General features: G+C 31.5%; 2 protein-coding genes across 17 annotated transcripts in view; both read left to right on the top strand.

The window, feature by feature from the left end:
- Window positions 1-493: 493 nt before the first annotated feature.
- On the top strand, window positions 494-10,662 carry LOC111295696 (AP2-like ethylene-responsive transcription factor At2g41710). Of its 7 annotated transcripts, none has more exons than XM_022889313.2 (9): window positions 612-978; window positions 2,071-2,153; window positions 2,294-2,302; window positions 2,394-2,482; window positions 3,003-3,076; window positions 3,150-3,200; window positions 9,271-9,335; window positions 9,505-10,133; window positions 10,308-10,662. In XM_022889313.2, exons 1-9 carry the CDS (start codon window positions 767-769, stop codon window positions 10,359-10,361), a joined length of 1,266 nt encoding a protein of 421 aa, XP_022745048.2. In that variant the 5' UTR covers window positions 612-766; the 3' UTR covers window positions 10,362-10,662. The 7 variants fall into 7 exon arrangements, with proteins under 7 accessions (XP_089599923.1, XP_022745048.2, XP_022745049.2 ...); XM_022889314.2 differs by having other exon boundaries at window positions 613-978; window positions 9,274-9,335; XM_022889315.2 differs by having other exon boundaries at window positions 624-978; window positions 9,505-10,127.
- A 4,281-nt stretch (window positions 10,663-14,943) lies between these two features.
- The window catches only part of LOC111295735 (ABC transporter A family member 1-like), a 35,316-nt gene continuing 22,355 nt past the window's right edge, over window positions 14,944-27,904 (top strand). Inside the window, exons 1-16 of one of the 10 annotated variants that reach the window (XM_022889403.2) lie at window positions 14,944-15,317; window positions 15,432-15,511; window positions 15,590-15,758; window positions 16,447-16,526; window positions 17,202-17,418; window positions 17,894-18,123; window positions 18,247-18,307; window positions 18,474-18,560; window positions 20,231-20,463; window positions 20,550-20,664; window positions 20,757-20,846; window positions 21,669-21,889; window positions 21,973-22,085; window positions 23,302-23,408; window positions 24,352-24,414; window positions 26,998-27,084. In XM_022889403.2, the coding sequence (XP_022745138.1) occupies window positions 15,231-15,317; window positions 15,432-15,511; window positions 15,590-15,758; window positions 16,447-16,526; window positions 17,202-17,418; window positions 17,894-18,123; window positions 18,247-18,307; window positions 18,474-18,560; window positions 20,231-20,463; window positions 20,550-20,664; window positions 20,757-20,846; window positions 21,669-21,889; window positions 21,973-22,085; window positions 23,302-23,408; window positions 24,352-24,414; window positions 26,998-27,084 (2,040 nt within the window). In that variant the 5' untranslated portion in view covers window positions 14,944-15,230. Of the gene's footprint in view, window positions 15,318-15,431; window positions 15,512-15,581; window positions 15,759-16,149; window positions 16,333-16,446; window positions 16,527-17,201; window positions 17,419-17,893; window positions 18,124-18,246; window positions 18,327-18,473; window positions 18,561-20,230; window positions 20,464-20,549; window positions 20,665-20,756; window positions 20,847-21,668; window positions 21,890-21,972; window positions 22,086-23,301; window positions 23,409-24,351; window positions 24,415-26,997; window positions 27,085-27,904 lie in introns of those variants that run through there. The other 9 variants (XM_089743790.1, XM_089743793.1, XM_089743791.1 and 6 more) reach the window with 9 other exon arrangements.

Genomic DNA, 27,904 nt, shown 5'->3' with positions numbered 1-27,904 from the left:
ATAATGGATGTATAAAAATTTGAATATCTATAATATATATGATTGAATTTGATTTCATAAGTTAAGTGACATCAATTTAATTAAAAACTTTTTTAAAAATCAAAATAAGGTTGCAGATATTTACGTTTTTAGATTTTTAAAATAAAACAAATCTTTATTAATATGATATATATATATATATATATATATATATATATATATATATAAGCCTACCCTCTTGTCACATAAAATTTTATTTATTTTTAAATAATATTTTTAATTTTGTTCATCATTTTATCTTTTTCACCCACATAATCTAATTAATAATATAGTTAGACTGACATGTTAGTAGTCAAGTTATTATTTTTAGTATTTTATTTATTATTCATTTTTTAGCCAAATTAATACAGTAACGTTTTCAAACGACGCCGGTTTTACCGGGACTCATAGTTGTTGACAGGTGCGGAAACCAGAAGAACTTTAAAACATGTGAAATTACATAGATAACCCTCACCCCGTTCTAGCCGTTATGAACGTTTTATCTGTATCAACCCCAATTATGAACGAGTTAATAACAAGAATCACTCAGGGCATTTTCGTAAATCCGTTATTCCCTTACTCTCCTACTATTGTTTTTTCCTCCAAAGTGAAACCGAAAGAAGAACCAAAACCCCACAAAAAAACCAACTCTCACTCTCTCACTATCTCAACTTCACTGTTTTTCTTTGGTTTTTTTGGAATTTTCTCTCTCTTAGGTTTTGAGTTTTGTTGTTTTTTTCGTTTAATCATGTCTTCGACGTCCTTGTCGGATCCAGGGATGAAAGCGGAAGCCAGCGGCGGAGAGAATTCGGAGACGGTGATAGCAAACGATCAGCTTTTACTGTACAAAGGATTGAAGAAAGCGAAGAAAGAGAGAGGCTGCACTGCTAAAGAACGTATCAGTAAGATGCCGCCGTGCACCGCCGGCAAACGCAGCTCCATTTACCGTGGAGTCACCAGGTAAAAAGGAAAAACTAACCAAATATATATATATATATATATTTGGTTTACTTACTTGGCTTTACTTAAAACTCTGTTCTTGAAATAAAAGATCATGAGTTTGGAGTTATGTTTTGTGTGAATTTTATGTTGATGGATGAATCTGGAGGGAATCTGATTTTTATGTGTTGTTTATAAGATTAATTGATGGGAGAGAGGTGGCTTTTTCGAAAATTTTTTGATGGATTTGAGTTGGGATTTAGCTCGTTTTAGCTTTGGGCATATATAATTGTTGTTGGAAGTTATCACTAAAGTGAGCAGCCGAAATTATCAAAACCATAGCTTTAGGCTGCCAAAGGAATTAAATTTCGAGGACTCATCGATTGGGAATTTTGGAATTATAGCTTATCATTGTTGTGATTAAGTACAAGTTGCAGGTAAAAATTTGAAGGGCACCATTTAAGTCTTTGATGTGTTTGATGATTGGTGTCTAACGGGTAAGAAGGAAGCATAATGAAACAAAGAATGAAGAAAAAATTCAACAGGGCTTCTCTTAAGTACACAAAGATCATGACTTCAAGTCTTGGAAGAGACATCTACTCTTTCTTCAATATCTTGTAGGCTGTATGTTAATATTTTGGCGCCCTGTTGTCCGCATTTTGCTGTCACCTTTCATTTAACCTGCTTTTGGTAGCCACATCTCTGTTCACCCCTTTGCTGTTGGGGATACTTAGATTAAATTGAACCACCATGATATTATGGGCGTACAAATCTGCAAGAAATAGTTTAACAAATCAAATTATGTATACGACATGGAATATATATTTTAAAGTATTCATATTACTGGATCACAGAAGGTTACCTTGGTGTGTAATTGATATCCTATCTATTGGGGATAGTTGTAAGTTAAACTTGAAAGCTATAAATAAATGGATAAACTACACAGCATTCTGAATGAAATAGAAGATTCTGTCTGATACTGCAACCTTTTTCTTGATTGATGCTTGTTTTTACAGTTGCCTGTCTTTTGAAACTACTAAAGAGTTTAATACCACTCATTCCCATACATGGGTGATTGATGCTTGTGCTTCATTTAATGTCTATGTGTATTAGGCATAGGTGGACTGGTCGTTATGAAGCTCACCTTTGGGATAAAAGTACTTGGAATCAAAATCAGAATAAGAAAGGGAAGCAAGGTCTGTTTATCTGCCTTTCTCTCTTGAATTATATTTGTAGGCTAGTTAATTACAACTTAATAGTTCATGTTTCTCAAGAAAGCTGACAATATTTAAATTCTTTTTTGGTGCATGGAATATTGGTGTTTGACCATTGTCAGTCTACTTAGGTAAGTCAGGAGATTCACGACTTTATTTCTTTGAACTTGCCTATTCATAATTTTACCCCAAATTCTATGTATTGAGGACATATATTTACAGGGGCATATGATGACGAGGAGGCTGCAGCAAGAGCATATGATCTTGCTGCTTTGAAATACTGGGGTCCTGGGACACTCATTAATTTTCCAGTGAGTTAATCACTCAGTTTAGCACTATCATGTTTCAGTAAAAGCAGATGAATTAGATGCTTTATGTTGTCATGTTTGTTGCACTTGGTACTAATTGAAAATCCCTTTTGGATTCTCTTTTTTAATATCATAATAATGTCCAAGGTTCAAATCCCCTCTCCCCCCTTGGATTCCTCATAGTCATATGCATGAAAAAAACTTTTAACCTTTTTTTGTTCCTTAAGTTTAAAAATTAAAGAATCCATAGGTGCTCTCTTAATGTTGATTTTCAAATTTGGCATTTGAAATTTGTTTCTCCTTGCAAGGGACATTAAATCCATACATGTTTCCTTCCTTAACTATGTGCTTATAAATAGATGGCTCACCCCACTTTTTCTTTTGGGTTTTGGGCTTTGGGAAAGGATGTGTGTTATTGAGAAGCTTGGTTTGGCACAAGAGAATTTGCTTTAAATCTTCACCTTGATTCTTTAATCGGTATCTGTCTGAAATTTAATGTTTTAAAGCTTCAAATTATGTCCAGGTTGCTGACTATACTAGGGATCTTGAAGAGATGCAGAATTTGTCAAGAGAGGACTACCTTGCATCTCTTCGAAGGTGTGTATGAGCTTTGGAAATTTGTATTCCCACTGCAATTTTGAGATGTTACTTATAATACATTTCTCTGCAGAAAAAGCAGCGGCTTCTCAAGAGGAATTTCTAAATATCGCGGTCTTTCAAGGTACAATTTTTACCATATATATCCACACTTAAATCCAAGACATGAATAGTGTTAGTGGGTATACCAAGTATTTTCAAAGATTTCTGATTTAAATTGCTTCTTGGAGCTTCCCTTTTTAGTTTTGGACATCTAAAATCAAATATCTTTAGTAAATTTCAGAATGCATAAAACACACAAGACCTTTGCTCCCAAAATTGGCAACTTGATTGTGTATGATCTAAATCCCATTCAAGGTAGATTCCAATTCAAATTAAAGATCCTTTTTTGTGTAAGTCAAAAATGTATTTAGCAATTTGATTTTTTTTTAATCCATCTGTTGAAAAACTGAGTATATAGAAAACTTCTTTTTAGAATTATACAAGCACCATAGGTTTATATACAACTAACTAAGGGGTAAATTAGGAAACTAAATCTTCCTAAATTTGATCCCTGTAATTAAGGGATTGTCTATTCTAATTTTTTGTTCTTAATTCTAGGGATACAAATTCTTAATTCTAGAGATACAAATATATACAGATTACAACCAGTTGTAACTAAGTGTTTTCCCACACTCCCTCTCAAGTTGGTGAATAGGTGTTTTCCATTCCCAACTTGGAAATAATTTCCTAAAATGTTATACTGCTGAGACCTTTAGTCAACACATCTTCAAGTTCCCTTGGTTGATATATATGGTGTGCAAATCAACCTATTGTCTAGTTTAGTTCATTCTTTATGAAGTGCCGGTTTACTTCAATGTGTTTTGTTTTATCATGTTGCACAGGATTGTTTGCAATGCTTATTGCAGACTTGTTATCACAGTAGAGTCTCATTGATTCATCCCACTTGATCTTCAAGTCTTCTAGGATAATTTTTAATCAAAGTAGTTCATAAATTCCTTGAGCCATCGCTTTAAACTCTGCTTTAGCACTTAATCTTACCACCACATTATGTTTTTTACTCCTCAAAGTTACAAGATTACCACCTATGAAAGTGCAGTAGCCTGAGTAGATCTTCTGTCAGTTACTGAACTTGTATAATTAGCATCTGTGTATGTCTCTAGTACCAGCCTTGAATTTCTTTTAAACAAGATACCTTTCCCAGGATTGGTTTTCAAATAGTGTAGTACATAGTAGATAGCCTGTAAGTGCACTACTTTAGGACCATGCATAAATTGACTTATCACACTTATAGCATATGCTATGTCAGATCTAGTATGTGAAAGATAAATGAGTCTTCCAACTAATCTTTGGTACATCTCTCTACCTACAACAACATCTTTATTAACTTCTCCAAGTTCACGATAGGATCTATAGGGGTATTTGGAGGTTTACATGCGAGTTTCTCAGTTTCTTTCAAAAGATCATTACATATTTCTATTGTGAGATGAAAATACCATGCCATGAGTGAGCTACTTCAATCTCCTTAGCTCTTTTACTCAAATTCTCTAGCCAAACACTATTTTGGAGATTCTCTCTCTTTTTCATCATTTCCGATTACAATTATAACCTCAACATATACTAATAGAACTATGACTCCTTAAATCCGAGTACTTGATAAACAGCATGTGATCCCCTTGACATTGCCTATATGCCATTGCTAGCATCACTTTGGCAAATTTCCCGAACTAGGCCCTAGGAGATTGTTTAAGGCCATATAAAACCTTTTTCAGCTTGCATACTTTGTTTGTTTCTAGATGACCTCCAAATCCCTATGGAACTTTCATATATATTTCTTCTTCCAAATCACCATGTACAAAAGCATTCTTTACATTAAATTGTTGAAGCTACCAAAGATAATAAAATCCTAACTTTATTCATCTTGGCATTTGGAGCAAAAGTTTCTCAATAATGCACTCCATAAGTTTGAGTGTAGCCTTTAGCCACCAATGTGGCCTTTTATACCTTTTAATAATCCCATCTACCTTGTATTTTTACAATGAAAATCTATTTACACCAAACTAAATTTTTTTCCGTTAGGCAACTCTACCAATTCTCATGTCTTATTTTTCTCTAAGGCCTCAATTTCTATTTTCATGGCCTGCCTCCATTTCTCATTAGATAATAACTCGGATAATGTAGTTGAAATAGAAATAGTGTTTAGGCTCACAAGGAAATTTTTGTGAGGTTGTGAGAATTTTTCAAATGACACAAAATTAGAGATTAGGTATAGTGGATGTTTAGTACATTCTCTGGTTCTTTTTCTAATGGCAATTGGTAGATCATAATCACTAGTTTTATAGTTTTATGAGATTTATGCTCATTTTGAGAAATAGAGTCAGAGTCTTAAGTTATCTCATTTCCAGAGTTAGGATTAAGTTTTTTGGACTTGCACCAGTTTAGGAGTTGGAACTTTCCTTCTTAAGTACATTTGTAATTCCTTCACAGAATCAAGAATAGTATTATCCTTAGTCTTAGCTTTTGTGTTTGGAATGAGTTTAGACTTAGGTTCAATGTTTGACTTAGACTCAAAGAATTAATGAGTGAAACTATTTTGGAAGAGGATAAGTCAAGCAAAAAGAAGTCTTTATCCTTATCTTCTATAAATGATGTCTTCCCCTGAAGATAAAGTTGAGTAAAAAATAGTTTATTTTCTTCAAAAGTGATATCTGCAAACATAAGTTTTTGGTAGGAGGATGATAGCATTTATACCCTTTTTGAGTTGATGAATACCCCACAAGCATACGCTTAATTGCTCTTGGATCCAACTTCCCCCTATTATGACTGTGAACATGAACAAATAATGTACAACCAAATATCCGAGGTGTGAGGTTGTTTATAGTATTAAAGTTGGGATAGAATTCTAAGAGTAGTTCCATAGGAGTTTAAAATCTCAAAAACCTTGAAAGTAACCTAATTATAATGTGTGTGGCAGTAAGAATAGCTTCCCCAAATAATGGACAACCAAATATCCGAGGTGTGAGGTTGTTTATAGTATTAAAGTTGGGATAGAATTCTAAGAGTAGTTCCGTAGAAGTTTAAAATCTCAAAAACCTTGAAAGTAACCTAATTATAATGTGTGTGGCAGTGAGAACAGCTTCCCCCTATTAGGATTTAGGTACGTTTGCTTGAAAAAATAAGGCTTGGGTTGTGGCTAGTAAATAGCTAGTCTGCCTCTCTACCACTCCATCTTGCTATGGAGTGTTAACATAAAAGGACTCATGGATAATCTCCTCTTTTTGGAAATAGGTAGATAGAGTCTGGTTGAAAGAGTTTCTTGCATTATCAGACCTAAATCTCTTGATTTTCACTCTAAATTGATTTTGGATCATGTTTTGGAAGCTTAAAAATATACTATTCACATTTGATTTTGATTTAAATAAAAAAATCTAAAAGGCCTGGTACAATCATCTCTATGAATGAAACAAAACACCTTGCATCAGAAATATTAGGAATTGTAGAGGCACCCCAAATGTCACTATGAATCAAGTAAAAAGGAGTAGAACTTCGTTTATTACTAACTGGAAAAGACATGTGTCTATGTTTTATAAGTTCACAAACATCACAATGAAAATTTTTGACATTTAATCTTTTAATCAAAGGAAACATGTTTTTCAAATATCCAAAAGAAGGATGTCCAAAAGGAAAATGATAAAGCCAAAATTTGTCTTACTGAGAGATTTTTTAGAAAGAAATGACAAAGGTAAACTATTCTTAATATTACTTGCATTTTTGGATGTCTCAAGATAGTATAGCTCATCATTTTCCTTAGCAAGTTCAATCCTCTAATAAGTTTTTGTATAGATATCATATTAGTAGATAATCTAGGAACACGAAGAACAATTTTAAGAATAAATGAGGAATTGATTTGAACATCTCCTAATTCTGTCACTCTAGTAAGTGAACCATCTACAACAATAATTTTCTTATTACCAGGACATAAGATATATGTACTAAACTTCTGTAAAGAATGTGTCATATGGTTTGTGACTCCTAAATCAATGATCCATTAACTTTTACTAGAGTTATCCGAGACATTTAATCCATGAGAAACAGAGACTTTACTTTAACTAAAAACCCTACCTAAGTGTGCCAAGGAACATACACCAGTAGTATTTTTCAGAGTTCTCAATAGGTTCTCAATCTCTTTTTTGTCCAACTTTTATTGTTCTCGAGGCTTTTCCTGGTTTGATTCCATTACAGTCATGTGAGCTTGCCCCGATTTCTTAGTTGTCCTCCTTTATAATTCCATTCTTTGCTTGAAGTTGAAGGTTTTCCATTTAGTTTCCAGCAACAATCTTTGGTGTGCCTTGGCTTTTTGCAATAGGTGTATCAAAGATTGTCACGACTTGAGGTTTTAGCCAAATCACCTTTCCCTTTTTCACTGATTGGTAATTGTTCCAAGTTTTGGTTCTTCCCACCATTAGACACCATAGCAGATCCTCCTACATGCAGACTGTCAAGCATCACTCCTCTTCTGATCTCTTCTGTTTTAACCATAGAGATCACCCATTTAAAGAGGGCAAATCCTCTTTTCCCAAATTTTTATACTCTGACTTGATCAAACTCAACATTAAGTCCAATAAGAAAATCATAGACTCGATCTTTTTCAATAAATTTCTTCAAAGTTGCTACATCTTCACTGCACTTTATTTCTATGCACAGGATACTCTTGCCAAAGATTTTTTAGAAGAATAGCATACTCTGTCACTGACTTGTTCCCTTGTTTGAGAGCTGTAGTCTTGATTTTTATCTCATAGACTTGAGTAACATCTCTAACTTTGGAGTAGGTTTGTTGAATTGATTCCTAAGTGTCTCTGGCTGTGGACAAAAACATGCAAGTGTCACTAATATCTGGTCTCATAAAATTTCACAACCATAACCATGGAATCCTCTTCATCCCAAGCCTCAAATTTTGGATCTCCTCTCTTAGGGCCAATACCAAGAAGATGGCTCACTTTTCCTTTCCATTTTGGAAAAGTTTGAACCAACTGAGACCATTTCAAGTAGTTCTTTCCATTCAATCTGTATGTAGCTTAGATATTTTGTAGTTCTCCTTTGGTTTGACCAGTTGTCACTTCCTCAAATTGGGTAGTAACGATAGATTCTGCTATCTCTGACATGGTTATCTTTCTCAGGATTGAAACAAGACTTGATAATAAAGGTATAATGCAATAGACAATTCTAGGCAATGAAGGTCAAAAAGGAAAAAAAAAAAAAAAAAAGGACTATGAAAGACTTAAAAAGATTTGGCTACGAAGGTCTGAAATAGAATTTAGCAATGAAGGCTGAAAAAATTTTCTTCTTAAGAAAAGCTTAAAGCTCTGATACCATGTGAAAAAACTGAATATATAGAAAACTTCTTTGTAGAATTATACACACACTATAAGTTTATATACAACTAACTAGAGGGTAAATTAGGAAACTAAATCTTCCTAAATCTGATCCCTATAATTAAGGGATTGTCTATCTTAATTTTTTGTCTTTAATTCTAGGGATACCAAATTCTTAATTCTAGGGATATAAATATATACAGATTACAACCAATTGTAACTAAGTATTTTCCCACAATCTATTGTCCACAACCATCAAAAGGAAAAGGAAAATGTTCTTCTGTTTAGTACTTTGTCTTCTGCCTAGCACTTCAGATAGAGAAACAACTTAAAAAAAGTTGTACTTCAATCAAAGCTGCAAGTAGATAAGTTGGTCTCTCAACAACCCTGTTCCTGTTCATCAACTTTCCTTCTAAACTGTTTTATTAAGTTGCTTGATGGGAATTTGTACACATCTATCTTCCTAAATGATAGTTCCATGTACATCACCTTTCTCTCCATGTGCCTGTTTTCACAATGTGAAGAAAACATCCCATACAGTTCAAAGAGATCAGAAGAAATCAAGAAATCATCGTTCTTTTTTTCTTCTTTACTTAATATGTTCTGAAATCTGACCCATGCATCATCTTTTTGTGAGTTGTTAGCATTAATGAAATGTTTGTTCTTCATTTGTCTTCTGCAAATTTCTTTATATTTTTCACCTTCCCACGTGGGAGCCCAGTATCTTTGAAATTATACGATGGTTATTAATGTGTTTTTTTTTTTTTCCTTTTTCATTTCTTTCTTTTTTAATTTTTATTAAAATCTTTGGCTACTGTGAAGTAGTCGCTGGGACTCATCATTTCGTCGTGTTGCTGCATCTGAATACTTCAAAGGCATACCTTACAGTAAGTTTACCATTTAATTTTATGTTTAAAATAACCAGCATGACTAGTTTTATAGGACTGCAAAGTTATTTATTTCACACCATCTTAAACCAAATGTAATGTATCTTTCACATGTCAAGTCCTTGCACTAGTAACATCTAATTTCTATCTTGTTAAATCAATGGTGCAGGTGATGATCCAGCAACAGAAAGTGATTACTTAGGTGGTCTTTGCATTGAGAGAAAGATTGACTTAACAAGTTATATTAAGTGGTGGGGAACCAACAAAACTCGTCAAGCAGAATCAGGAACAAAATCTTCTGAAGAAACTAGACGTGCATGCCCAGAAGACATTGGCAGTGAACTTAAAACACCAGAGTGGGCAGTGCAGCCTACTGAACCATACCAACTACCCCGCCTGGGCACATCCCTTGAAGGGACAAAACGTAAAGGGTCCCCTGTCTCTGCCTTGAGTATATTGTCCCGATCTGCTGACTTCAAGAGCCTGCAGGAGAAAGCACTGAAAAAACAAGAAAAAACTGCTGATAATGATGAGAATGAGAACAAAAACACTACAAACAAAATAGATCATGGCAAGGCACCTGAAAAATCAGTAAATCACGATAGTGATAGACTTGGACCTACACGGGGGGTGAGTGGTGGATTGTCTCTTCAGAAAAATGTGTTCCCCTTGACTCCCTTCTTGTCTGCTCCACTTCTTACCAATTACAATACCATTGACTCCTTGGTGGACCCTGTGCTTTGGACATCTCTTGTTCCCGTTCTTCCTACTGGACCATCTCGCAATCCTGAGGTGGGTGTAAGTTTCATCTAACTTTTGTCCCTTCGAAGAACTAGAATAAGATGATATACTAATAAATAAAGGTATTGTTGTAGTTTATATTTCACATACTTATTCTCTATGGGTGATTTCATGAGTCGTATAATTTTTTTTCATACATTGTTAAATAAGAAATTAAACATTTTTGTGCAGGTTACGAAGACCGAGACTAGTTCAACATATACTTTATTTCGGCCAGAGGAATGATTAATTTGGGTGCAAAGCGAGGAACATATTATCTTGAACTCTTCTTTTGGAGATTTTTGCAGTACAATAGTGTGCAGTAAACACAGGCAGTATGGACAGCTCAGTTTGTCTTCAGAATGAGACTTTTGCTTACTTATACAGGTTTGTTACCTGAATCCTGAGAGAGTATAGGAAGAAAACTTTAGTGTATATTCTATAGCATGTAAGATAATATCCCAAAAATCAGATGAGTGGAATTGGTTTTTCAGTTGCGTAATAAATAAGATAACTTATAAACAATAAAGGAGTTAGGTATGTTATTTGTCTTCTTCCTTTCTTACAACTAGCCATGGGCCCGTTGATGTAAGTTTATTATCTTGTTGTGTCCTTTTAACTGACATGAACAAAGTGAGTATGATGAGTTTTTCTACTGCAAAAGAAAAAGCTATGTGTTTTTGCCGTTTAAATTTAAAAATTTTAGTTTACAAGTGAAGCTTATTTAGAGCATTAGATGAAGTTATAAATCAAAGTTTTTTAAAAATGCAAATGCCTAATTACCAATATTTAATGGATTTTTTTAATGAAAATTTATCTCATCCATAGCTAGAGGAGTTTTTAAAACTCCATCAGGATTAGAAGGGTGTGTTAAAAAATAGAAAATAAATAAATTATAAAAATTATAAAAATAGGGGTTAGAAGGGTGACATATTTAGGGTATATTAAAAAATAAAAAAAATAATATAGTAGAAAAAAAACTGACAATTTCTTGATCTCCCATTGTAGAGTTTTGAAACTTGACCAATGATATTAAAAAAAAAAACTATTTTTTATATTTTTATTTCATCGTTCAATAATTGTATTATTTCATATTATTTTTTAATTCTTTTATTCGACTTATTTTTCTTTATTTTTAATTAACAAAAATATATTAAATTAAACCTCGGAACCCATCAAAGTCAACAAGTAAAAACCTTGAAAACTTGGATACGTAAATAAAAAGGAAAAATAAATAAAAGAAATATTTGAGAAATAAAAATTATTGAGATGTTGAAATTTGGTACGTCCTGTAAAAGATTAATTCCCCTGATGAATGATTAAAACCTAGTTCAATTTGGACCCACCCAAGAAAGTTCGTTGTTTTGAAAAGCTTGTTTTGCAGTGGCGGGCGGGGGACTTTGAGCTCTCTCCTCGATTCACAAAAGTGACATCATCATTTAATATTAAAATTGGAAAGTGACATCAATAGTGAGATCTCCAACTCCTATGGTTCAGAATAATAAAATTGAAAAGTGACGTCGATAACGAGATTTGCAACGCTTGCTAGTTTGAATGATAAAAATTTTAATTTTTTAAAATAAAATTTTGATTTTAAATCTTGTAAATAAAAAAATTTATTTAAAAAAATTTATTTTTTTACGAGACCAATAAAATTTGATTTCAAATTAATCAATAAACAAAATAATTATCAGATATCAGAGATTTTAAACAAAAAAATAATAAATCTAATAAAAATTCAGTCCCGCATTTTTCCTATTATTTATACCATGATTTTATCATAGGTAAAGTTATTCATAAACAATCGGCCAAAAAAAAAGTTATTCATAAGTACAATCTTTAAAACTAGTCTAATAAAATTTTATCATATTAGGATAGTTGGATAAATAAAATTTTTAATAATAAAATGTTTTTGAAGATGTATTTACTTAATTTTGGATAGATTTTTCTTTCTTTTTATATATAATTCTTGAAATTCATGAACTTAAATAAAACCAAATTAATTTATAATTTTCATTAGGAGAAAAACCTTGAATACTGTATATTTTTACGTAGAAAAAGCATTAATGTTTAAATTAAAGTGCATCAATTAATTAATAAACAGGTTAAAAGAAATAAGAGAATTGCTTCCATGCATCTCAAATATATATATATATATATATATATATATATATATATATATACACACACATTTACCCAAGTCCCTACCTTCCCAACCAAATAAATCTAGGTGGCCAATCTTTTTAACTCATTATAGAATATAGATCCTTTTATTCGTATAAAACAACCTTAGAAAGATGACATAAAAAAATAATATATATAAATGAAAGAGCTGGCAAGAGAAAATGGAGCTCTCGTAGCATTTTATTCTAAAGTTTAATTAATTTTTAATGTTATTTAGTGGACACAATTGGTTTTGGCTTTAGCTTTAGCTTCAAACCTTTAGTTGCTTACTATGCTCTCCATTTGTAATTATCTATCCTTGCTTTAACCTAAAAGAAAAGTAAAATGAGTTGTTATGCTTTATCTCTACGTAAATTCCAAATGAGTCATGACAAAGGCTTCCCAATATATTGCATTACCTATGGCTAAGATCAATGTGTGAGGGTCACAATCATTTTGCACCTTTATGAAACATTTTTTATTCAATTTTTTGTTTAATTTAATTTGGATTATATATATTTATTTATATTTTTTCAATTCATCGTTGAATTAATTTTAGTTGATTATAAAAAATGATTTTGTAAAAATTTTATTTTTTGATTAATTTGATTTAATAATTATTTAACTAAATTTTTAATCAAAATTTAAGAAATCCAAAAATAACTAAAAATATATAAAATGGTCATTTTCATTTTACAGGTTCTTTGAGTTTTTAATTTAATATTTTGATATTTAAATATTTTATTTGATGATTTTATTTAATTTATTTTAAATATGAGAAATTAAAAATTAAAAATATAATATAATTTAAACTTATCTTATTATTATGTTAATTCAATAATTAACCAAATTAAATTCGATCAATTAAATTTATATAATTAATAAATTTCAATTCAATTAATAAAAATAAAATAACATAATTTAGTTTGAAAATAATCGAATAAATACTTTTACTTGTAAAACATTAAAACAAGTATTTATGTTTAATTTTTAAATATTAGAGAAGAGAGGGTTTGAATTCAATCATGAAGCATATATCAATTATAAAGTAAAATCTTATAAATATATGTATAATATATAAGATTTTTTTATAAAAACTATAAGTATAGGTTTGTTATAAGAACATTCAATGTTATTAATTTGACAATTAATTTGGTTGTGAATATATAATCAAGATAAGTTGAACAATATCCAACCACTTCAAATTTGACTTTTTTTTTTTTTAACATCTTGACGTCAAGTTAGAAAATGAAAGGTATTTTTCTCAAATCTTATTAATTTCATAGTTTTTTTTTTATAAGATTCAAACCTAAAAAAATTTAAATTAGAATATCAAGTTCTAATAGTTGGAATATATATTTAGAGGAAATTTTGAAATTAACTTTTATAAAAATAAAAGTTAAAAAATGTTTTTTTATATATTATTTATAACAAAAATACTATCCAATGCATTAATTATATATTTTTTTAATTCTAAAAATAAATATACTTGATTAATATGTATTTATTTCAATAATTATTAATTATTTTAACCTATTTGTTTTCTTAGTTAAGAGTACAAGTATAATGAAATAAATTTTACAACAATATATGGGACATTTTTTTTTCTTTAAAACTATGTATTTCCCTATTTATTTTTTAAAATTAAAAAAATTAAAAATATCATCAAAGCATATTTTTTTTCCTTTCTGTAACTTTCAGTTTTTTAATTTACTTAAAATTTCCCTTTATTTAATATTTTTTAGAAATAATGAAAACTAAAATTAAATAAAAAATGAGAACAATGATACAAAATGCTTCGGAATATCCTAAGTTGACAGCGACATATCCTATAAACAACAACCGACGAGGAGGTTTCACGAAAAATCCGTGATGACATGGTCGACGAAGACTCGAAACTGCCTAAACTCAACGTTACGAAGGGGTATCTTTCATTGCTAAAGTAAAAAAAAATGGGTCCCATCCTATTATCTCAAAACCAATAATCATGTGACACGTCTTGAATGACACCATGTACACATGTATTAATAATTTTAAAAAAATTGTTTTCAAAATCACAATTAAACAGCTCAGAAGAATATTAGCAATTTCTTTTCGTTTTTTAGTTCTTGTTTTTTAGTGCAAGTCATGCTTCAATTATTTTAATTTAACATTATTGGATTTAGACCCTAATAATTTCACATATTTTATATTATTTTTTTTAAAAAAAATTATAATACAATATTTGATTTTTTTTTTTTTAATTCATCTCTTTAACTCTCTGGGCACATGAAAAGTATTAATTAGTCATTAATTTTAAAGACAATTACATTAAAGTGAAAATAAAATAAAATAAATGTGATATCTATTAAATTGAAAGCAATTTAAACACATAAAGATAATAAAAATTAATTTAAGATTCAATCTTCATCTAAAATTTAACAAAATGATGATTAAAAAAGTTTAAAAACAATTGTATTATATATATAATAATTAGATTATCATTGAAAAATCTAATATTTTAATTTTTAACGAAAAAATGTTGAAAAAAATAGAATGACACGTGGAAAAAAATTCAAGGTCTACTGTATCCAACAACCCACTCGAGTTCGATTCTTTTGAAAATCATTCAAAGCCAAATCCCTGCGATTCTTTCAAAGACGCCACCCATGGCATGGGCCCTACCGAGAAACTCGATGCTTTGGATTTTTTTCCAATTCACTTACCCTTAACCGCCGTTCAAAAAATTTAGTCTTCTTCTTCTTCACTGTACCTTCCCGTTAATAACATTTTTTTTTTCTCTCGTCTCCAGAGGCCGTTCTTAACACAAAAAAAAGAAAACTTTTAGTTTAGCCACCTTCTCTTCCCACCACCTCTGTCTTTCCTTCCCTTTCCTCTTCTGACTTTCCTTTTACTCCTCTTGGTTTAATATTGATTTCCAGCTTCTTTAATTTAAAAAAAAAATCCAAAAAAATGGGGACTTCAAAGAGGCAACTGAAAGCTATGCTTCGGAAAAACTGGCTTCTTAAGATTCGTCACCCTTTTATCACTGCTGCTGAGGTTTCAATTCTTGTTTTGCTTTTTTTATTAAATTCTTATTCAAATTCTTCAGTTTTTATTCTTTTCTATCTTTTTTTTGTTGACTTTGTTTCTTTTTTTTGTTGGATGTTGCAGATTTTACTTCCTACACTAGTAATTTTATCGTTAATAGTTATAAGGACGCGTGTTGATACCCAAATTCATCCAGCTCAGTCGTAAGTCATTTTTTATCTTTTTTTTTTTTGGTTTTTTCTTTTTTAGATGATGAACTGATTGTTATTGAAGTGGTTTAGATATATAAGGAAAGATATGTTAGTGGAGATAGGCAAAGGTATATCCCCTAATTTCCAACAAGTTTTGGAATTATTATTGGCCGAAGGAGAATATATAGCTTTTGCACCTGATACTCAACAAACACGGCAGATGATTAGCTTAATTTCCATCAAATTTCCCTTATTGCAGGTACCCTTTAATTATTTATTTTGCTTTTTTTTAGATTATCTTCATTCATCTGGCATACAATGAGTGTGATTTAACTGTAGTTTGTTTGGTTAATACTTTCGCAATTTACCTTTTGAAAGTCACTAAACAGTAATGGTAAAGAGCAAACAAAACAAAGTCATAATTGATAAAAAATTGAGCACAACACATTAGAATGTTATTGTTCCACGTAGAAGTAAGATATACGCCTTTTGTTATTCACGGGAAATTAAGTTTTTAATATTTTATACTAAAAATGTTAGTCTTTTCATCTATATCAAAATGTACTTTTTGCTACAAGTACAAAATGTACTTTTGGCTACCAGTACAAAAAGTAACTACTAAACAGAGCCTTTTCTAATGTTTATGAAGTAGATCATTGAGATGTTTAAATATGTAGGTGGCTTGTTTCCACCCTATTTTTTAGGCAGTTGCAATGTTTCTTCTTTATTAGTGTTGTAGATCAAAAACCATAATTTGTTATGAATGTGGGCAATAAATTTATTTTTCATTTTTGAATCTTCCTTGTAGCAGAGTTATAATTTAGCTGGTGCATGTAAGCCTCAATCGCTGTTGTTTGAATCTCTTTTTTACTTTGATTAGCAACTTCCATGTTTATGTGTGCATTTTTTATCACTTACTCTCATTAAACTTGGTTTCATGGCTGCAGCTAGTCTCTAAAATATACGAAGATGAGTTTGAGCTGGAAACATATATGCGGTCAGATCTATATGGTAATTGTGATTTCAAGTAAGTCACTCTTTTTACTGCGGTACTGATATGAAGGAAACTTGCTGATTGTTGTTTTGTGCTTCATTGCTGATATGAACAATTTTAAGAGAAATAAATGGGAAACATACCATTTGGTTACTCCTACTGGGTGGACCAACTTCTCCAAGAAGTTTGAAGGACTTTCAAATTAGTAACTAATAATTAATAATTAATAATTCTATAATGGCAGTTAACATGAACTTGAATTTATGTAAAAAAAAATTAGAACTTAAATGGTTTTACACATTTTTGCAGGATATCCTGAGCATTACCAAAATCCTTAGATAAGTGATGGCTCTTTTCTATTTTTAACATTTATTTAAATTCATGTGGTTAAACTTCATTTTTAATTACCTTGCAAAAAGAAAAAATGATGATGTAGAAGACCTTTACAGTTATTTATTTTACATTGTAGAGTATCATTTTTTTTTTTTTTTTGGTATTCTGTTGTTGTTTTTCATCTTTTCTTGAATTCCCTCTTCTCCATTTTTAAGTATTATGTTGTTCTTCACATTTGCATACATTGGATGCACTTGATAATCTAAAACATCTTTATCTTCTACAAGAAAGTTTACTTAATTTTATGGGAATTCATAGTATGGTAGGTAATAGCACTAATAAACTTGACTTAACTTTGATTTTATCTTGGCCTAGGAATTGTTCAAATCCAAAAATTAAAGGAGCAGTGGTATTTCATCATCAAGGTCCTCAGTTGTTTGATTATAGTATTCGCCTCAATCACACATGGGCTTTCTCTGGATTTCCTGATGTTAATACCATCATGGACACTTATGGCCCTTATGCCGATGACTTGTTTTTGGGTGTTAGTATGATACCAACAATGCAATACAGCATCAGTGGATTTTTGACTGTATGAACCTATAGTTCCTTCCTAATGGTGTTTATACTGTAACATTTGTTTCTTTTGGTTCATGTCTTTCCATTGATATTCTTTTTTGTCAGTTTATGCTTGTCTTTAGAGTTGATTAATACTGAATGATGGATTTTTTTTCCTTTTTCCATTTTCAGCACCATAAATTTGAACAAGAGAGAGAATAGTTATTTTAATGTGCATTTATGTGCATCATATATATTAATAATCAAATGTTGTCTTTCTTTCTCGTCCTTTTTGCAGAATTTGTAATTCATTGAGTCCCCCTCCCCCTCTTAATAAGTCAGACAAGTTCTCTGCTTTTGTCTCCTGTATTCATTTTCGTTTTCCTTTTCTTTTTTTTTTTTTTTAAATTCTCTTCATTGTGAAAGGAAGGACATTTTCTTCGGTTATCATGCCAAATTTGATGAAGTATGTCTTTCTTTGGTTGTTGATATTTTTGTACTTACTGCAGCTTCAGCAGGTGTTAGATTCTTTTATCATATTTGCTGCTCAACAAACAGAAACTGGCATTGGTAGTGAAAATACAGAACTTATACCATTGCATTCAACCAGTGTAACATCATCCCTCGAGTTACCTTGGACACAGTTTAGCCCTTCAAATATAAGAATAGCTCCCTTCCCAACTCGAGAATACACAGATGATGAATTCCAATCCATCATTAAGAGTGTCATGGGCCTGTTGTATGTGCCTCTTGAACATTAATGTCTCTGTATTCATCTTTATTAATTTTACATAAAAAAGGGTATTTTCATTGTTAACATGTTGACAAACTGTTTTTCTTTCCCTCTTTTTGGAATGAACAGGTATTTGTTGGGATTTCTCTATCCAATCTCTCGCCTGATCAGCTATACTGTGTTTGAGAAGGTTTTTAATGACTATCACAGTTATAATTTCCAGCTATCTAATAACACATTGATGCTTTTTTGTTAATTTTGCTTCTGTTTATTCTCAAATTTTGACATTTTGACAGAAGATATTCTTTCTTTTTATTCTTAAAATCTAAATCATTTTCCTTTTCTAAACATTTCAGGAGCAGAAGATAAGAGAAGGTCTATATATGATGGGCTTGAAAGATGGGATATTCCATCTCTCTTGGTTCATTACATATGTTATTCAGGTTAATTTTTGTTTGTGGGTTTCTAGTGAATAACATGTATTTTTCCCATTCTTTGTATTTTTGACAATGTGAGGCAGGTTTCTTTTGATTTTATTTGAAACTTTTTCTTGATTCAACCTTTTAGGTTAGAAATCTATGAAGTGCTGTTGGTGGGAATCTATTGCAGTTGGCAAATCATTCATTTGAAATTAGATAAAGTGTTAAATTTCCTACATTTAATTCTAATATTTGACTGAAATTGATGTTTAATTGTAGCATGTTAAGTGGAAGAAAAGTAATTTAGTCATATGAAGGGAAAAAGTTTTTGGTCTTTAATGGGAAATATGAAATCCGTTGGGCCTTTACACACCATATTTATGATTCCATTGTACCTGTTATAATTAATTTTGGTTACTGTGATATTATGAAAATTTTACTTGTCCAAATTAGTAACAACTTAGGTAGTAAAGAATTCTGTATGCTTTTTCTGGTTTTCAGATGGTTGAAGTGGATCTACAGTGTATGCTCTGATATCATGTGAAAAAACTAAGAAATAAAACTGTGTGAAACACTAAGAGTAAAATTGAATGTATATTGAAAAATTGCTCATAAAGAATTATACAAGCACCTTAGGTTTATATACAACTAACTAATGAGTAAACTTGGAAACTAAATCTTCCTAAAACTGATCCTATAATTGAGGGATTGTATATCCTAATTTTTTGTCCTTAATTTTAGGGATACAAATACTTAATTCTAGAGATACAAATATAAATATACAGATTATAAGATTACAACCAGCTGTAAATAAGTGTTTTCCCACAACATTCAGTATTTAATATGCAGTGTGCAGTAGCATACATCTAAATTTGAACTCTTTTTTAACATGTACTTCATGAAGGCTTTATCTTGTCTTCTTTTTAATATGTAATTAAAGAAATTTACATGTGTTGGTTATTTGTGCATTTTCTTAGTTTCATATTAAGGGTCAAGATAATAGAGCTACTTCAATGATGAGAACCACTTCATTCCATAATCTATTAGGGACATTATACTTGCTTTCATATTTTTTTATCAAGAAAGTACTGTATTTTTGAAGTAGCCATCATGCTGCCTACAGCGCCCTGAACCTTGATGAAGTTGATCTTAGTTTTCTACTGTTATATTGTTTGTAATACTTCTTTCAGGCAAGGTGGTGTCTTTGTAGTATTTATTAAATCTGGTTTGTGAAGACGGTATATTATATGGATAGCAAAAATTATACTATAATGGTGGTTGTAGTAAGAAAACATGGAGATGGTTTTGGTAGTTGCTCTTGATGTGGTCAGTCTTGCTTCAGCAATGATTTGTAGTGATTGATTAGAAAAGAGAAGGAAGTCAACGGTGGCAGTGGGAAAAGGCTTGGAATATATTCCTGTACAACACATTTAGGTTAAAAAAGTGGCAAGAATTTATTTGACTTAAGTTCCTTTTATGATTTTGAACAACCATGTATTGAGTATGTTTCTGTAGTCCAGAAAATGCATAGAAATTTTGATTAATCTCATTAGTTCCATGATTTAATAACTTTGTTTCTATCAGTTGCTAATTTTGGATTTATGTATGCAAAAATGCCGTAGTGTGTGGTGAGTTTTCTTGGGGATCATTACTTCGGGGATTCTCATGTTGATATAATTTGATTCCATTTGCAGTTTGCTATTTCATCTGGGATCATTACAATTTGTACCATGGATAACCTTTTCAAGTATAGTGATAAGACAGTAGTGTTCGTGTATTTCTTTGTTTTTGGACTCAGTGCGATCATGCTATCATTTTTTATCTCTACGTTCTTTACACGAGCAAAGACTGCTGTTGCAGTTGGAACTCTTTCTTTTCTTGGGGCCTTCTTTCCTTATTACACTGTCAATGATGAGGCAGTTTCTATGTAAGTACTTGTGCAATGGACAGCTCTTATGCTTTTGATGATTTATTTCAAATTCTTGTTATTTCAGTTAACATGTTATACTACAGGTTATTAAAGGTCATTGCCTCTTTTCTCTCTCCTACGGCCTTTGCTCTTGGATCAATTAATTTTGCTGACTATGAACGTGCTCATGTAGGCCTTCGTTGGAGCAACATATGGCGGGTATGTTCAGTATGAGGGCATTTTTTTGCTGCTAGTTATCTTATTTAGGTTCTATTTTATTTTCAACTTTTCTTAAACAATTGTTGATGTAGGGATCATCTGGAGTGAACTTTTTGGTCTGCCTTTTAATGATGTTGTTTGACACTTTGCTGTACTGCACAATTGGTCTCTACCTAGATAAGGTATCTCTTTTAAACGACTATTTTTTTCTTCTCTTTTGATTCAAGGGTTTTTAATTGTCAACTGGTATCTCATTATACTTTTTGTTTCAATGAGTCTCTTCCATTATTATGATGCATATAATGGAGAAAAAGTGAGAGAATTACTTGTCATAAAAGGAAAATTTTTTTAACATATAGTCTGCTGATAATAGAGTTAAAACCTTGGTCTAAAATGACCCTTCTTTGCAGCTTGAATGTGCAGTGATAATTTTTAGGTCCCAAATAATGGTAACATAACAGAAGGACAGGGTTGAATTGCATGACTAAAAATCTAAGAGAAGATTGCAAATTCTCAAACCAAACTATACTGTGTGGATCAGATGGATATGAAGTAACATAGGGAGTAAAGACAGAGAAATGGTTCTGGTAATTATTATTTGTATTGCAATATATTTGTCCTGACAGTGTCTTCTCAAGTTGACAGGTTGTCACATGAAGTTTGGTTGTTGAATTTTATTGATGGAGATTAGGTTTGTTAACAATTAGATAGGATTATCATTATTTGCTTTAGGTATCGGGTATACCTTGGTCTAGTTTATGTCTTTTATTTAGAATCCTTAAAAGTCAACATTCCTTACCTAGTATCTTTTACAATAATGATGTAGCAATTAATTTTATAGCTTGATTAAGCAGCTTTGTGAACTAAACTATTCTCATGGTTAATTTGGTTGACTATTATCTTACATGGAAGTATGCCTGATTCTAGGATGTCAGCATGCCTTGTCTACCTTTTCTGGAGTATTTTGTGCTTGATGAAATGTGCTGAAATGTTCCTTGGATCAGGTTCTTCCCAGTGAAAATGGAGTGCGTTATCCTTGGAACTTTATATTCCACAAATGCTTTTGGAAAAAAAAAAGTACCATAAAACATCATGTTTCAAGTTATGAAGTAAAAGTTAATGATATAATCTCCAAAAGGAAGAGTATCTTTCCTAGAAAGGATATGTCTGGACCTGCTTTGGAAGCAATAAGCCTGGAAATGAAGCAACAAGAGATCGATGGCAGGTACATGTACTGGAACTAGTATGCTTCTTTCTTTTTGTTCATCCGAACTGGTTTTGCCTCTCAAAATCATGTTAGACATGCAGATGTATCCAAATAAAGGACCTGCATAAGGTTTATGCCACTAAGAAGGGGAAGTGCTGCGCTGTTAACTCCTTACAGCTCACATTGTATGAAAACCAGATTCTAGCTCTTCTTGGTGAGTATTCTATATTTTCACACCTCAATATCTGTCACTTCCTTGGACTTCCCGACCCTCCACTGCAATTTTTTTTTTTCAGTTCGGAACTGGTCGTTGAAATTCCAATAGCCTAAAGTCAGTTCTTCTCGTTAGCTCTTGAAGGTTTTGCTAGGGTTATGGCCATGTTTATTGAAGTTTTTAAGTTTAGGAGCAGTGGGAGCTGCGCCCTGTTGTTAGGTCCTAGCGCTCGAGTGCATTTAAAGAAAAAACCTTAATAACTAGACTGCTTAATCATTTATATTTTTACTATATCCAGCACTTGCAGTTGACGGGGGTGTGAGCAAATTTCATTGAAACATTTAAAAAGTTTTCTGAGTTTTCTATGTGAGAAGAGAACAAGTTGGTGAGAGATCAACTCATTAGCTGCATTATATAGTTGTATATATCATTTAATGGGGGATATGATGCTTTAGTTCTTCCATACATAATATCTTTCTTTTTTCTTCTGTATAACTCTTATATATCAGCATTCCTTTTGGTAGCATTAATAAGTAATCATGTCCATATATATAGACACGAAGACATTTGAAATCTCAATGTTGCATTCGATGATATCAGTCCTAAAATTGGACTGTTAAAGGTGTGTTTTACCTGGCATAAGAATTTTTAAAAGTGTAAAGTCCTTCATGATTGGATATTTCATTAGTAATTGCATCTCTTTTTTGGTGCAAAAAACGAGGCACCTTTTTGAATAGAACATCAGTATTGCAAGTTGACGTTTCATTAGAATAAATTTTCTACCAGGAACTTGAACTTATGTGAAGTAACTTTGACCTAATCATTTATTAAATGAAATGCCGACTTTATTTCTGTAACTTGAGAAAGAACTGTTTAACTGGATGAACTTTTTTTTTTTACATTTTGTAACTGTGAAAATGATAGAGAGATCAGCTAACTTTATCAACCTCTAACCAGTTTTTCAAGTTTTCTTCTTTATAGAGTTGTGAAACAATGTGTTTCCTTATCTTTGCATATTTTTAAAACTAGATACATGCTGCAAGAAGTCCAAAGCAGAAAAAAAGATTTCAGCTATGCTTCTGCTTCTTTATTGATGACATGTTGGAACGTTTGCAGCCTTATCAAACTCTGGTCCTTTAAAAAGAAAAATCTCTTTCTGCTTTTCTTAGATGTACGATTTTGGTTTGTTCTATTGATTTATGCTTTTATTTTGAAGGACATAATGGAGCTGGTAAAAGTACAACAATATCCATGCTTGTTGGCCTTCTTCCCCCAACTTCAGGGGATGCCTTGGTGTTCGGAAAAAGTATTCTAACAGACATGGTATGTTGTATTTTCCATGGTATTTTCTCTTTTCTGTCAATATGTTAATATATTGTATGCATTCTTGAGCAATAGTTTGAAATGATTTTCCCTCATAGAGCTCTTATGGGCTCTGTACTGCATGCTTCCAGTCTGTTTATAGTTGTCCTTCTTAGTGGCATAGTGGCTTGTGAGTGCTGCCTTATGGTGTATTTTAATCTGGTCTATTAATTAAACGGACAATATTCCAAGTCAACATTTATTACATAGCATCTCACTTCGAAGTGTGCAATTTGTTTGAAGAGTCAACAAGCATTCAAAATGCTTTTGTAATTTTCTTTTATATCATCCTGGCTAATATTTTTGAAGCTGAAAACTTCACTAATTCATTCCATCTTTTGCCTCACTTTTGTGAAATTTGGAATTTAGACCTAACTTGCTGATAATCCTATCAGACATTCATAACGAACAGGACTGGTAGTCACTCAAGAATGTGTAGGAGGTTTTAGATCCATTGATGACCCAAATTCTTTTATTATATCAATTTAAGCTGATATAGTGTCACGTTCATAAGATTTTTAGGTAATATGACATTTAGGCTCTTTTATGGTTAATAATCTCTCTCTCTCTCTCTATATATATATATATCTATCTCTATCTCGTACACACACATGTGGCTGGATTCCTTTTATGCATTTTATTCCTTTCTGTTTGGTGAATGCATGGAAATTGAGATTGTCTCAAATAACTTGAGTTTGTTGTATCTTTATGACATATGGTGCATAAGCTATATCAAGTTCTTGACTTATTGATTTTAAATAAGTCTAAGCTGATTACATTTTATTGTAGCAATGGTTTTTCCCTTTTCTGCTTCATTCTTCTTTTCCCAATCTCTTTTCTTTCTTTTGCTGTTAAAAAATTATTTTGTTTCTAATATTGTTATTATTATGAATTTGTCCTGTAGAATGATATTCGTAAGGAATTGGGGGTCTGTCCACAACATGATATCCTTTTCCCCGAATTGACTGTAAGTGAGAAGCATCTTTTAAAATTTGAATTTGTACCTATTTAAATATGTAGTATGTGTTTTTTAATTGAATTGTTTTATATTTAGCTTTCTAAATGTGCATCAAAAGTGTTAAAAATTTTGGTTCTTCATGCATAATTAAATGTTATTTCAAGGGAAGTTTTGGATTGTATGGTGGAAGAAAATAAGCTTCTGCCTCAAGGAGGCTATTGTAATATACATCTACTTGATATAGTTTTTCTCACATCTTATTGCTTTGCATGTTATATTCTTTTTCTCACATGCCTAGGAACAAGCTTTGTAGTCTTATAGGTTTGGATGCAGGTTCATCTCAAACACTATTCAGTTCTTATTAGTTTTCTTTCATTATTTATTAGATGGTACTGGAAAAATTGTCACTCAGCGATCATTACATTTGTAAGATCTTTCCTCATGCATCTTGATGTGCATACTGCATACACACATCCATAAATAAGAGCACAAATATGCATATGCCCACTCAATCTTACTAATACAGGTGAATGTCTGTTTCTCGAACTTTTGAGTAAGTGTTGGACACAGGTATGTGTCCAGCGCTCAAATTTTTCTAAGTGTTCACTTATAGTTGGAGTGTTGACGTCCGTATCAGTGTCCACTTTGAGGTGTCAGATAAGTGTCCGACACAGATGTTTGAGGAAAAATGAAGAGTTGAGCATTTAGGTCTATACATATATGTCATCTATGCTAGAAGTTTCCACCCATATTTTGTAGTTTTTGTCTCCCTCAATTGAAATGGTTATTGATAGCCTATTTTTGCAATAACTACAAGTGCACAGGTCGATCAAGTAATAAAGTGATAAGTGTTATTCAAGTATCGTCTCCCATGGGATTATAGATTGTAATGTTGGGTGGATTCAAGTACCAATGGTGAAAACCTAATCTCTTATATCTAAACAAATGAAGACCGGAGTGGGTTGCAAAACAAATTAAGGAAGCAATGTAAAAAGGATTATAGGCCTAGATCTTTACCCCACCAATTGTCACTTGGCAAGTAAAAGAGGTGTGGCCTAATATAACTAAAAGAAATAAAGATTGCTTTTGAGAACAAGGAAGAATAAGTGAAGGCCGAAAGCTTGTAGAACATAAATCAAGAATGCATAAACCGAAACATAAATGAAAGAAGTATGAAACCTAAACTTGAGTAAAAGAGAGGGTGATTGCCGAAACTTGTAAAACATAAAAGAGTTGTAGCCGAAACTAATAAAAGAGAAAATATTTGAAAACTAGATCTTGAATAGAAAGAATACTTGTATTAAAGGAAGAGTTTAAGAAAATAATTGTATTGAAGAAAAGAATTTTTAGAAAATAACTTTGTTATTGGCAAATCTGTCACCTAAGCCAATAACTAAAACTAAAGAAAAACTATAGAAAAAACTAAGAAAAGAAAAAGGAGAAGAGAGGAGAAGAAGGGATGATGAACAAGTGAAATGGCCTTGCCTATTTATAGACACAAGTTTGGCCTAAAGGGTTAAAGATTACAAGAGTTTGACTTCTATCTAAATGCTAAAGGATGAATTTTATCTTGATCTCCAAAGAGCTTTGACTGAATGAGAGTCTTAGTTCTTGAAGAAGCTTGGCCGAATATGCTTCTATGTAGTTCATCTTGGCTGTTGATCAATCTTGAAACTTCAATCTTCATCCTTAATTTGGCTAAGGTAGGATTACAAGATAAGGTGATTGAATTCAGTCCAAATTCCTTTAATTCAAATAGCAAGAGTCCTCCTTTATCACAATTCTTCAATAGATACACAATAGAGTCCTCCTTGCATGAAAGCATCTTTGGCCAAATAGGGTGGTGTACATGTGAGCTTGAAATTGCTTGAAGTCTTCTTGGAATTTGACTTAGCTGAATGGATATGGAAGATGAGAGTCCTTGTGCTTGCAAAACTTCATCAAATGTGCACTATCCCATTTTGCATTTGAATTGGCTGAATGGTTAAGTTTTTGTGTAAGTCAAACACTTCAAATCTCCTTGAATCTGGCTATAGCCGAATGTGAGTGATATGGAAGTGTCCTTGTGCATGTAAACTCCTCGGCTGCATGGATAGATGGAATTGGTCAAAGAAGGTTTGGCTACTATCTTCCTTGTATGGCTGAAAGTCATCTTGCATGCATGAATTTCATGGGTTGCATGATTTCACGTCCACAGGCGTAACACCCTGAAAATCATGGAAATAGCATTAAAAGTATCAAATTCAACCAAAAATTTCAAATTTAGCACCTTTTAACTAGCAAAATCACTATATTTTTAGGCGTCATCAGTTATCCTCCCAAACAACAGTCATTGTAGGCCTTCTTCTGATGCTGTCTATGGAAGTTAGCGTGCTTAAATTTTGAAACTATAGAGTAATTTATTGTAGACTAGCTCTAACCCTGTTGCCAATATTTCTTATATTACAACACTTTCTTTCTTTTCTTTTTTAAAAATCTAGATTCCCAAATTTTGTTCCAGTTGCTTGATATTTTTACATTCTTTAAAGTTTTTGATTGGTAATTATTTTGATTTGAAGTAGCAGAGATTGACTTGGTCGATTCCATTTTCAGGTGAGAGAGCATTTGGAAATGTTTGCCATATTGAAGGGTATGAAGGAGGATGGTTTAGAGAGTGCTGTAACTGAGATGGTTGATGAAGTAAGTTCCTGTCTGCCTTGCTGGATTTGTGTCCATATCCTCACTTGGTATTCTAAATCATTAATTTTTTTTTTTTTGAAGCAGCAAAAGATCTGTTATTTTGAAAATCTATAATGCTATGTTTGGGAACGTGAAATTCGGGACAATGGATTTGGATTTTTTTGTTAGATAATTGTGATTGATGATTCTAACGAAGATGAACCTTATCTGAAAGTTATTTAGGATTCAATAGAGCTATGTATTTGATAGGGTATAAGTAGATGAATTTCAAATTCCATAAGGTAGTGTTTGGTATAGGGTGATCTTTCCAAAAACAATGGTGATCTGCATATGGTGATTAGATCACCGTGTTTGGTAAACACTTGGTGATCCTACGTGACAGTGATCTTGGATCACCGAGAGTGATTAGATTGCTATTTTGGAGGGTGATCTAATTCCGATCCAAAAGGGTGGGAAACTTCTATCACCAAGGTAAAGGGACATGCAAAATTAGTGATAGTCAGTATTACTCCTTTAATATATGAATTAAAAATTGATTTCTCTTAAAATTGTAATTATTTTATATTATAATTTTTATATTTTTAAACTAATTTTCATTAATAACAAGTTCAAAAATAATTGTATATATATATTTTTACTTTTTCTAACGTTTTATATATAATATAATGTCTTTATTTTTTTATTATGATTTTAATATATTAGTTTTATTTTCTAATTCAAAATTTTTTAACATAATTTATATTTAAAAATTAGTTTACTTAAAAAATAAATATATTTAATAAGTTAATTATATTTATTATAAAATAAATAAATTATTATT

Source organism: Durio zibethinus, chromosome 14, assembly GCF_047325235.1.
Source record: "Durio zibethinus cultivar Kanyao isolate XHJ-2024 chromosome 14, ASM4732523v1, whole genome shotgun sequence".
Taxonomy (NCBI): Eukaryota; Viridiplantae; Streptophyta; class Magnoliopsida; order Malvales; family Malvaceae; genus Durio; species Durio zibethinus.
Note: the sequence above shows the minus strand (reverse complement) of the source record. Positions and strands in the feature narration are given on the sequence as shown.

What these genes read in the sequence shown, in the direction of transcription:
- LOC111295696 (XM_089743797.1), top strand. Translation starts at nt 509, where the DNA reads ATGAACGTTTTATCTGTATCAACCCCAATTATGAACGAGTTAATAACA. An exon ending in GAATAAGAAAGGGAAGCAAG is followed by an intron (nt 2,154 to 2,393) that starts GTCTGTTTATCT and finishes ATATATTTACAG; the next exon opens with GGGCATATGATGACGAGGAG. An exon ending in CTCGCAATCCTGAGGTGGGT is followed by an intron (nt 10,134 to 10,307) that starts GTAAGTTTCATC and finishes ATTTTTGTGCAG; the next exon opens with GTTACGAAGACCGAGACTAG.